This window comes from Tupaia chinensis, unplaced genomic scaffold (assembly GCF_000334495.1).
Source record: "Tupaia chinensis unplaced genomic scaffold, TupChi_1.0 Scaffold143728_1, whole genome shotgun sequence".
Taxonomy (NCBI): domain Eukaryota; kingdom Metazoa; phylum Chordata; class Mammalia; order Scandentia; family Tupaiidae; genus Tupaia; species Tupaia belangeri.
Window position 1 is genome coordinate 596,462 of NW_006203577.1, and position 12,408 is coordinate 608,869.

At 45.4% G+C, this 12,408-nt stretch overlaps 1 protein-coding gene across 1 annotated transcript in view; it reads right to left on the minus strand.

Moving 5' to 3' along the window:
- Positions 1-9,957, minus strand: part of CREBL2 (cAMP responsive element binding protein like 2) — a 32,608-nt gene extending 22,651 nt beyond the window's left edge. Inside the window, exon 1 of the mRNA XM_006164794.3 lies at positions 9,643-9,957. Within this exon, the coding sequence (XP_006164856.1) occupies positions 9,643-9,657 (15 nt within the window). The 5' untranslated portion in view covers positions 9,658-9,957. The remainder of the gene's footprint in view (positions 1-9,642) is intronic.
- Between the last annotated feature and the right edge of the window lie 2,451 nt (positions 9,958-12,408).

Here is a 12,408-nt window from a genome sequence, read left to right on the forward strand (position 1 = left end):
GGGGTTTTTTTTTTTTTTTTTTTTTGAGAGGTTTTTGCTATAGGGCGTGTGCACTCGCCAGAAAGACAGAGAGACAAACCGAGAAATCACCCCCCAGGGGGGATGGCCACGCCACAATCCCTTCTCCTCCATTCTCCTCTCGGGATCTTGGGCACGCCAGCACACACGCCCGACATGAGTTTAAGCCACCGGGTCCAGGACTCGAACCACAGTCAACTACATGGGAATCCAGTGACATAGTCATTACGCTAACTGATGGTCCCATAGAGAGCTTCTTTCGCAATAGGAGGATATTAAATTTTAAAGGTAGAATGTTAGATTTTAGAAGAGCTGTTTTTTGGCTTATTAAAATAACGTTAGTTTAGGTGTTCTTCACTGTAAAAGAAAACTTAGCAATATTTTGAAATAGATTTAAACTGATACACAACCAACAACTTAGAGAATTTGGGGGGTGGGGTGGGGAGTAGCAGCAGCTAGGGCCAGGAGAAGGCAAGAAGGTTAAGGTAGCTGGACTCCACATGGTTGACTACATGGTTCAAATCCTGGATCCAGCAGTGTGAAAAACACACCAGATGTATGTACATGTGTTCTGGCCCCAAAACTCCAAGAGAAGAATGGAGAAGGAATTGCAGCATGCCTACCTCTGAGGGTGCTTTCTCACTTTCCCCTCTCTCTCTCTGGCAAGCACATGTACCCTATAGCAAATTAAAACAACCAACAAAAACAAAAACCTCTCTCATGGGCCAGCAAGTGGTATAATGATTAAGGCACTAGACTCCCACGTGGCCAAACACTGTTCAAGTCCTGGATCTGGCAGCTTGCTTTCTCACTTTGTATCTCTCTCTGTATCTCTCTAGTGAGTACCTATGCCCTATAGCAAATTTAAAATAATAAATAACTGGGCCAGCAGGTGGAATGGTGGTAAAAGACATTGGATTCCCACATGGCCAACTGCGGTTTGAGTCCTGAACCTGGCGGGTTGCTTTCTCGCTTTCCCTTTCTCTCTCTCTCTGGTCAAATTAAAGAAATAATAACAAATGTAATTAAATAAACAAACGAATTTTAAGAAATAATAAAGTTAAATAAATAATTTTTTAAACAATAAAAATCAAACACTTCCCTTGTAAGGGAAAGGAAATTTGAAGAACTCATTATTTCATGACCCTTTTGCACCTATTTACATCCTGATGTGCAGTTCTTAAGGCATATCAAAAAGTTTCAAGTTGTTGATTCTAAGAGAATTAGTGTATTTATATGAAGTGGTAACAGCAGCCCTAGCTAGAAAGAAAAATAGCAGAAAGGCTTGTTTTGTTTTTCTTGTTTTCCTTTTTTAAAGAATTATTCTTATTTAACTTTATTTATTATTTTTATTTAAATTTGATCAGAGATAGAGTGAGAGAGAAAGGGAACATGAGAGAGCAAGTCGCCATGTCTGGGACTGGAACCACAGTCGGCCATGTGAGAGTCCAGTGCCCTTAACCACTGTGCCACCGGCCGGCCCCTCACTTTTCTCTCTCTCTCTTTTTAATTTTTATTTTATGTTTTTTTAAATAATGATTTTACTTAACTTTATTTATTTTCATTTGACCAGAGAGGGACAGAGAGTGAGAAGGAAAGCAAGAAAGCAAGCTGCCAGGACCAGCACTTAGTGTAATGGCTATGACGCTGGACGGGGGAGAAGGGATTGTGGCGCTCCCTGGGGTGTGATTTCTCGCTTTCTGTCTCTCTGTCTCTGTCTGTCTGGTGAGTGCATGTGTCCTATAGCAAAAACCTCTTCAAAAAAAGAAAAAAGAAAGAAAGAAAGCTGCCAAGTCCAGGACTAGGATGGCCATGTGGGAATCCGGCGCCCTTAACCACTATGCCACCAGCCAGCCCCTTACTTTTATCTTAAAAGCGAAGTGGAAAGTTATCTCCCATTGATTAAAGAAAATTTATATTATGTAGGGGCCGGCAGGTGGCATGGAGGTTAAAGGTGCTGGACTCCCACATGGCCAACTGTGGTTCAAGTCCCAGACCCGGTGGCTTGCTTTCCCACTTTCCCTCTCTCTGTCTTTGGTGATAGTGCATGTGTCCCTCTCTGATCAAACTAAATAAATAAAGTTAAATAAGATAATTCTTTTTAAAAAAAAAATTAGATTACATAGTCACTGCTCTTTAAGACTTTAATGAACAAAATCAGTAGAAGCATTTTCATTTCAAGGTTCCCATAACTTCCTTTCCAACCCTGGGCCAGGTGTTTTCTCTTCCTTTATTTACATCTCCAGGAAGAAAGAAAGTCTAATCACCACTCCCTGCTGTTCACCCTTTGGCTAGTTTTTCTAGTTAAAAGGAGGAAACAAAGCAGGCAGCTAAACTGCGATGGCGCTGGCGCAGGCAGTCATCTCACCTACCATCTCCTGAAGCTAGGGCTAAGCATTACTTCATCTAAACAGGCAGCCACACAGTGGGGCCGGCAGGAAGCATGGCGGGTAAGGTGCAGGACTCCCACACGCCCACTGCAGTTTGAGACCCGGATCTGGAGGCTTGCTTTCTCACTTTCCCTCTCTCTCCCTATCTCTCTCTGGTGAGTGCACATGCCTTATAGCAAATTAAAATAATAATAATTATTCTTTTTAAAGAGGGGTGGAAATCAGATTTAACCTTAGGCCATATACCAAAACCCAAGTTCTTTCATAACTGGACTATCTGCCTCCAGTCTGGTCCCAGTTCTTAGGTCTTTACTCCATTCTCTGTACAACCATTAAGCTTTTTTTTTTTTTTCCCAAAAACACAAATCTGATTTTGTCACCTCTGCTTTAACATCTTTGGAAGGCTCCCCAAGGCCAGTGGCCTTGGTTTTTGAACTTTAATAAGCCTATTCAGGACCAGCAGATAGTGTAATGGTTATGTCGCTGGACTCTCATGTAGTCAACCCTGGTTCTAGTCACACACCTGGTGGCTTAAAACTCACATTAGGTGTGTGTGCACCTAAGTGCCCAAAATTCCAAAAGGAGAGTAGAGAAAAAGAGATTGCAGCCTAGCCATTCCCCTTGGGGGGTGATTTCTTGCTTTCTGTCTCTCTGGCAGTGCATGCACCCTAGAGCAAAAGTCTCTCAAAATAAATAAATAAGCATATGAATGCTCAATGGGGGTGCCTATTTAAATTCAAATCCCAGGCCCCATCCTCAGAGATTCTGATTCAGCATAGTCTCCACACTTTGAAAAATAATGGCCCAAATGTTTAGGCCTAGTGACCAGGTGTATCAATCTGGCCCCGTTATCTTTTCATCCTTTTCTCTAACCACTCTTCTACTGGTGCCTTGTGCTGTAGCTCAGGGGTCACTAAATGACTACCCTTCTGGCAAGCCGAAGTACAGCCTGCAGCACGTTTTCGTAGCTACGCCCGCTCCATGCGTTCTGCCCATGGCTGCCTTCACAACGGCACAGTTGTCACTGCAACAGATACCACACCGCCTGCAACTGTTCACTGCCTGGCCGGCCACAGCAAGTTTGTCAATCCCTGCTCGAGCTGGACCAAAGTAATTCTCCTGTGCGGGATACTTTAGTGCAGGCTATTGCAACATTCCTGTTTTGGAGAGACTCCTAGTCTTCCTTCCCACTCTGTGAACCCATTTTTGACGTACTTAGACCGTTAGACACCAATTCTTAGTGCCCGGAAACCCTCTGCCTTTACTGCCCTCCTTTCTTACCTCACCACGTTAGAATTACTTTTCTGTTTATCTGCCTCACCCACTGAAATGTAAACTACCCGAGAACAGTTATGCCCTCTTATTCATCTTTGTACTTCTACTGCCCCACACAATGCTTGGTACATATTAGGTCCCCAACAAATGTTTGATGAATTACTGAATAAGCAAACAAACCTTTCTGAAGACCCAGAAGGCAAAACATTCTGAATACGGTTAAACCTAGATTTCAACTGCCACCTGTCGCAGTTTTAAGCTATCTGTAGATGTATCCATCTTAAAATGTCCATGTATCCTAGACAAGGGAGGAAAGGCAAACTAAAATCTACTGTCAGAGATTGGGTTAGGAGATGAGCCGGCTCTTCCGTCTTGTGGAAGATGTTGATGAAACAGAAGGACAGAAAAGGGGAAAGTGTCTGGCGATGTGGCACTGCCCGAGAAGGGTAGCTCCAACTGTACCAGAGGATGCTAAGGAGACAATAAGCACTTCAGAGCCTAAGGATAGGCCTGGGAATGTCAGAGATTTTTTGGCCAAGTTAAAGTTTTTGCAAGAACTAGCATTAATCATAACCACCAATAACAGAAGACCTTGGGGGAAGGGAGAAGGGTAAGGAATGGGTAAGAAAGCTCATTTCCATGTAATGATGTTTAGTGCAAGGTGGAAAAGAAGAATGGAGGGGAATAGGGCCCATACGAGCATACTGTGACCAAGGCTTGGTTCGTTCCCTTATTAGCCTCAAAGGGAACTCGATGCCCTACACTGTCAGGCTGGGCACTATAGTATTCCCAGCTTAGAGTCTACGGCAGGAACACTCTGGTTTAGGGTACTGCAATTTATTCATGTGTCCACTCAGTAAACATAAAAACCAAACATAAAATAAAAGAAGGGCTAGCAGGTGGCATGGAAGTTAAGGTGCTAGATGTCACATGGCCGACTGCATGGTTGAGTCCTGGACCTGGCAGCTTGACTATCATGCCACGCACGTGTGCACGCATGCCCAAAATTCCAGGAGACTGGAGAAGGGATTACAGCATGGCCATCCCCCCAGGGAACTGATTTCTCACTTTTCCCCTCTCCATCTGGTGAGCGCACATGCCCTTTAATAAAAAAAACTTAAAGGGACCAGCAGATGGCATAATGGCTATGGTCTCTGGGCTCCCATGTAGTCGACTATGGTTCGAGTCCTGGACCTGGTGGTTTAAACTCATGCCAGGAGCATGTACATGTGTGCCCAGAATTCTGAGAGGAGAATGGAGGAGAAGGGATTGCAACGTGGCCATCTCCCCTGGGAGTGATTTCTCGATTTCTGTCTGTCTCTCCCTTTCTGGCGAGCACACGCACCCTTGTAGCAAAAACCTCTCAAAAAAAAACAAAACAAAACAAACAAAAACCAAAGTGTCGCTTTCAGAAGCTTCAATCATAGAAGATTCCTTTTTCTTTTTTTAATTTTTTTTTTCCTTGGAGGGGAGAGGTTTTTGCTATAGGGCGTGTGCGTGTGCCTGAAAGACAGACAGAAAGTGAAAAATCGCCCCCCTCCCCAAGGTGGGATGGCCACGCCGCAATCCCTTCTCCTCCATTCTCATCTCAGGATTCTGGGCACACATGCACACACACCCACCGAGTCCAGGACTTGAACCATGGTTGACTACATGGGATTCCAGCGACATAGCCATTACGACGCCAATTACTGGTCCTGAAAACAACACATTTCTATTTTCTTTTTCTTTCTTTCTTTTTTTTTTTTTCTTTTTGGAATGCAACAGCTTTATTGAAAGGAAAGTACAATGAAATTTGTTGAAAGCTTTTGAAAGGAGGAAACTCAGACACCTCCCCTCAAGTGCACACATTTCTCTTTTATAATTAAATGCAGCAGGTCAAGAAGAGGCTTTCATAAAAATAAGCATTTTCCTAGTGGTGCCATGCAGGTGGGCTCAGGAGATTACCTCTCTCATACACTCTAACAGCAGCTTAGTCCGTTTTCTATCTCACCCCTCTGCCCCCATCCCGTCTGGATCACAGGAGCAAAGGGTGGTGCAGCTGTAAACATGGCTAGGAGTGTTTGTTACACAATAGCACATATGTAAGAACTACTAAAGTGGGGTCGGCAGGTGGTGTGGTGGATTAAGGGCATTGAACACCCACATGGCCCATCGCAGTTCAAGTTCCAGACCTGGAGGCTTGCTTTCTCACTTTCTTTCTCTCTCTCTCTCTCTCTCTCTCTCTGTCCCTCTCTGATCAAATTAAAATGAGTCCAGTGTCCTTAACGCCACCTGTCGACCCCTCATTTTAGTAATTCCTTTTTCTTAAATAATTATTTATTTGGGGGCCAACAGGTGGCGTGGTGGTTAAGAGTGCTGGACTCCCACATGGGCAACAGTGGTTCAAGTCCCAGACCTGGCGGCTTGGTTTCTCACTTTCCCTCTCTCTCTCTCTTTGTCCCTCTCTGGAAAGAAAGGAAGGAAGGAAGGAAGGAAGGAAGGAAGGAAGGAAGGAAGGAAATTAGTTCAGAAAGGTTAAATAACTTAGCCGAATGTTTTCCCTCCCAACTGGCCTAGTAGGAGAGCTATCAGTGAGCAGGTAACCCCATTACTTACCACTTCCCCAACGCCCCACTATTGGATGCCCAGTCGCTCTCTTGCCCCGCCTTCCCCAATTACTATTACACATGCTCTCTGGGTAGTTTGCTCAAACGGAGCACGTGGATTAAGCAAGCCCAGGTACAGCAGGTAATCTCGGCGCCCTCCTAACATCACTGTTTATTCGGTTCGCTCACTATTAACTTGAACTTGACGCTGTATTGGGCACGCAGTTAGATTACGTGGGGTCAGAGCTGTACCCCCATTCAAATCCATCTCGCTCTTCTTTCAGGAGGCTGGACGGGAGCGTGTGGCGAACTCTTGGCAGACCTATTTATAGTGGGTGGTGGTGAAAACAACTCGAGAGTACAGGCCCTCTACAAAGGGAGGTCCCACATCATCCTCATCATGTTGCCCAGCCTGCTCACCGAATGCCAGCGCTCTCTTTATAGCTGCTGGCCCAGCCTCCTCTGTCCTTTCCCTCTTGCGGAGGCCTCACTGTCAGTCTGTCATCCTTTATGCTCTCACGGGCGTAGCCACCATACTTCCAGCCCCAACCCTCACCTTCCCTTCTACTGTGGAGAACGGAACCAGGGAAGCTGTGACCTACACACAACACACAACGTGAAGGGGAGATGTCATTGGTTTGTGAGTATGTCTGTAAGTGCTAGGAGGACCAACGAGTTGTGTGGGATTCTAACAGCGAGGAGAGAAAGGCAGCATTGAAAGCTGCACTGCTTGCCTAGGGGCGGTTTGACGCTGCCTGGCTGCTGAAGGAGTCCTCCAGCCTGGCTGACTGTGACATCTAAATGTTGCTCATCCAAGGACTGCAACATGCATTTGAAGTGAAGGTAGTATACTCCAAGGCACCATTCACCCAGAAACATTTGCATTTCTTCCTGGTAATCATGAAGACTTTAAGAACTGCTTGTTTCTATTCTCATAAAATCCGTGAATTAATAAGTAATGATAATTAAATTCATTCTGTTTACCTGTGGACCCTGTAGAGAGTTGTGGATAGCCCACCTCCGAAATTTAACTTCACTCTTTTAAGCAAAACAATGAAATTTTTTCTCTCTCTCCCAGCTATAGTTTCCTAGTTTTCAAAATAACCTCTGTGGGGGCTGGCAGGTCGTGTGGTGTTAAGGTGCTGGACTCCCACATAGCTGAATGCAGTTTGAGTCCCAGACCTGGCGGCTTGCTTTCTAAGTTTCCCTCTCCGTGTCTCTGCTCAAATTTAAAAAATGATAATAATGAATAAAATTAAATAAAATAATAATTTAAAAAACACCTCTATGTGATCTTGTAGATTAAAAAAAACTCGAAGCCTATGTATCTTTCTTGGCTATATCTGAGATTATTGAAGACTTAGGAAAATCTGTTAAATGTTTCAAAAGTCTGAAAAGCAACAACTGAAAATTAGGTAAAATACATTATGAGAGCAGGGAGGTGGCATGGTAGTTAAGGGCACTGGACTCCCATGTGGTCAACCACAATTTGAGTCCTGGACCTGGTTTGCTTTCTTACTTTCTCTCTCTTTCTCACTCTGTCCCTCTCTGGTCAAACTAAAATAAATAAATTATACATATGTGTGTATGTGTGTGTGTGTGAGTGTGTGGGTATATATATATATATATATATATATATACTGCCAGGTCTGGGACTTGCACTGCAGTTGGCCATGTGTAAGTCCAGTGCCCTGAACCACCACGCCACCTGCTGGCCCCTCGTTTAGTACTCTTAAGCAGCAATAGTGTTAATATCTTCTGGGAGAGATGATGGCTATGGTACTCCAATTTAATTTCACAATTAACACTGAAGATCAAGCTAGCAAGGACTTACAGAAAATTATTTTTTCATTTTACTGGAAAACTTTCAGAATGCCTCCCTTCTGTCTTGAGAATACTACTTCCTTAAATTAGGAAGACTCCACTATTTTACAAATAATCTGTTCCTCTGGGTCTGCCCCAATTCCAAAGTATCTCACTGGGCTTTCCCTTCTATCACTTTTCTTAGAGCCTTCTACATGAAGAGAAGATAATGTGGAATAAAACAAGCAGCATTAAGAAATTGGAAAAATTTTTGTTCTTTTTTTGGTAAAACAAAACTTGGTGGGCTGTTTGTTGGTGTGGTGCTTAAAGCAGCTGGATTACACATGACTGACTGCACAGTTTGAGTCCCAGACCTAATGGTTTGAAAAACACAACAGGTGCCTGTGTGTGCAGTGCCCCAAATCCCCAGAGAACAGAGGAGAAGAGACTGAAGCATGGCCATACCCCTGGGAAGGTGGAGGTGGGGGGGACGGGACACAACGACTTTTTCACTTTTCCTCTCTGTTTCTCTCTCTCTGCAAGTGCATGTAGCAAATTAAAAACAAAGTACAAAAATAAAAAATAACAAAATTTTACTGGTCAGTTGGAGGAAAAAGGGCATTCAAACAAAGAAAAAAACTAACACAAGGAGTATACCAGAGATTGTGGAAAATAAGACTCCAGAAAGCAGAAGGAAGGGACTCCTTTCTACTTTTAAAATTGGCAAATTTTAGAAGTCTGATTCCTTAAAAAATAAAAAAAGTTCAGCTGCTAAAATGCTAAGACATCAATAAATGAGTCCCTAACGGTCCCTATCTTCATCAAATAAAAGTAAACAATACTTACGGGCACATATACAGACAGAGAAATAAGTTATACATAAACTATATGAATTATCCAGTCATGATCATTATCTCACAATCATAAAGTGATTGGGACAGGGAAAGTGGGTTGAAGATACGCTATCAAGACAGAGTCACAAGAAGAAACTCACTACTTTTCTTAAAGGCTTTCCAGAGGAGGTTAGATTCCAGACTCTGGCAGAATAGCAACAGGAGCTTAGCAGAGTGTTCCAACCAACCACAGGAAAATAGCTCAGAGGAGGAGTGAACTGATTATATGAATGGGGCATTGAGCAAGGGAGCCCGAGAGAAGAAAGGGGAGTCGTCCAGGCGAATAGGGCGGGTTCTGGGTGCATTAGCTAAGGTCTCCAAACTGGGAGGGTCCCAGGGACGGGGTGGGGGGGGAGCAAGCACGGTTGTGCCTCTACTCCTCTAGGCAGGCAGATCCAAGACTAGGGTTTGGACCACCTAGAAAAGCCGTCAAACACAGCTGCCCTGCCCTGGGAGTGAGAATTTTCCAGAGGGCCCTTCCTGGAAACTCGTAGCCCTGCTGTCCCCTGAATTCCCGGCTGCGAACCCTGAGTGATCACTGGAGAGGCGCGGGGACGTCTTAGGCAGGTGCTTCTTGGGTGGTGGCACAGACCGGTGCGCTGCGGCTCGGCGGCGGGGCTAGCTCTTAGCGACAAGCAGGCGGCGGCGGCTGCGCGTGCAAACCACAAGACTTACCTTACTGTCATCCATCTCGGCAGACAGGCCGGCCCGGCCAGGCGCTCCCTCCCTCGGCCCTCCCCCGGCTCAGCCGGCCTGGCCCGGCCCCCGCCCCGGGGAAGAAGGGGATATGGTTCTGACTGCCTCCTCCTCTCGCCTAACAGTTCGCTTCCCTGATGCCACAGTCACGGGGACGAGGGACCAGTTCAGGAATGGTAGAGCGGACCCTGGAGGCGGCCCCAAACGCCTCCCTTCGCCGCCGCCGCCTCCTCCTCCCCCTCCATGACAGTCTCTGGGTGTGTTTACAGACGCACTGGAGCGCAGCCGAGGCCGGAGAGTGGGCGGGAGTGTTGTGCGCGGATGGGCCCCGTCGGCCGCCGTAGCACCGTGGGATTCTGGGAGTTGTAGTTCGTCCTACGGCGCTATCTGCGCGGGTAGTGGAACGAGAACTACAACGTCCACAAAGCCTCAGCAAGGGGCGTCTGTTTTCCTTTTCCTACGAGCGCTAGGGGCGGGGCCAAACGGCAGGCCCTAACTACTGAGACGTTTGCCACCGCGCGTGGAGGCTCGGGCCGGCCCCTGAGCACCGCGGGCCTGGCCCTGGGGCGAGCGGCCCCTCCGGGAAGCAGAGGAAACTACAAAGGTTCCTTATTTTAAAATAAAAAAAGACAAAAAAACCAAGAAGGTAAAATGGTGCAGCTGCCTCAGGGAACAATTTCGCAGCTCTGGAGTGTTAAACTCGGAGTTCCCGTGTGGCCAGTCGTAAGTATCCACCGGAGAGAAGTGAGAACAGTGCGAAACTCGGACAGATGTTGGCTGGCAGTGTTGCTCAGCAGCCAAAAAGCGGAAACCACCAAATGCTCGGTGATTGCAGAATGAAGAAACGAAGTACAGAGCATACATTAATACATGCTGAAGGATTGTTGGGAGGGGGTTCCCATAGCACAGGTAAGCACTGTGCATAGGGAGCAGGATCTCACAGTGAGGGTCGCACCCCTGGGCACATGTGCGTCTGTGCGCAAAACCCTGAGGGAATGGAGAAACGGAGCAAAAACGATTGAGGCATGATCTCTTTCTGGCAAATGCATTCCCCCTAGCAATTCACACACACACAAAAGTCAGTTAGTTAATCAATTTTTAAAAAAAGAAAGAAAGAAATATTGGGCCAGTTCCATGACCTGGTGCTCAAGGCAGGCAGATCTCATACAGTGCTGACCTGGTGGTTGGAGTCCTGGACTGGTGGCTTAAACATGCAGGATGCATGTGCTCAACATCCTGGAAAGGAGGGAGAGATGGGAGAAGGGATCACAGCTTCTCGTCTCTCTCTCTCTGTCTCTCTTGCTCTTGCTCTGGTGAGCACAAATGCCCTATAGCCAAAAAAAAAGAAGAAAATATTTTCCTTAAGCATAAAAAGAATGAAGTTGGACCAGCAGGTGGCGAAGCAGTTAAGGATGCTGGACTCCCACATGACTGACTGTGGTTCGAGTCCTGGACCTGGAGGTTTCCTTTCTCACTTTCCTTTCTCTCTCTCACTCTGTCCCTCTCTGGTCAAATTTTAAAAATAAATAAAAGTTAAATAAAATCATTCTTAAAAAAAATAGTGTATAGATCACACTGCAATGTATTTGAACCTTGAAAAGATTATGCTAAATGGATGAAGACACAAAAGATCACATAGTGTATGATTGTGTTTTTGGTGAAATGTCCAGAACAGGCACAGCTAAAGAAAAAAATCCATTAGTGGTTCCTAAGGATGCTTTCACCAGAGAGTGAGAAAGTGAGAAAGCAAGCCAAGTCCAGGACTTGAACCGCAGTCAGCCATGGGAGGAGTTCAACACCCCAACCACTATGCCACCTGCTAGCCGGAGTGACTGTTAATGGTTGTGTTTTTTTGTTTTCTCTTGAGGTGATGAAAATGTTCTAAAATTGATTTTGGTGTCAGTTTGCAACTCTTAATATAATAAAGACCACTGAATTATATACTTTATATGAGTGAATTATATTTCTTTTAAAAATATTTAATTTTATTTATTCATTCATTTATTTATTTATTTTATTAAAATTAATTATTTTATTTTTTATTGATTCATTCATTGATTTTTTTAATTTGACCAGAGAGAGACAGAGGGTGAGAGTGAGAGAGAGAGGAAGTGAGAAAGCAAGCCACCAGGCCAGGTCCAGGACTCGAACCCTGGTCGGCCATGTGGGAGTGTCCAGCGCCTTAACCACAACGCCACCCCCTGGTCCCCCATTGATTTATTTTAATTTGACCAGGGAGAGGGAGAGGGAAAGTGAGAAGGCAAGCCACTGGGTCCAGGACTTGAACCTTAGTCAGCCATGTGGGAGTCTCCAGCACCTTAATCATCACACCACCTCCTGGTTCCCAAAAAAACCATATTCCAATAGTTATTTAAAATTACTCAGTGCATCGTCCTCATTTAATAAAGTCAATGATTTGTTTTTGTAGCCTGTCTTTTTTTTTGGAGGGGGGAGGTTTTTGCTATAGGGCACGTGCGCTCGCCAGAAAGACAGAGAGAGACAGAAAGCAAGAAATCACCCCGCAGAGGGGATGACCATGCCACACTCCCTTCTCCTCCATTCATCTCTCGGGATCTTGGGCACGCACACACACGTGCCTGGTGAGTTTAAGTCATTGGGTCCAGGACCCGAACAGTGGTCGATTCCATGGGAGTCCAGCGACATAGCCATTATGTCAGCTGCTGGTCCCATGTTGTAGCCTTTCTTAGGTGTTTGAGAACCTGACAAAGATGGTGTTTATTAATG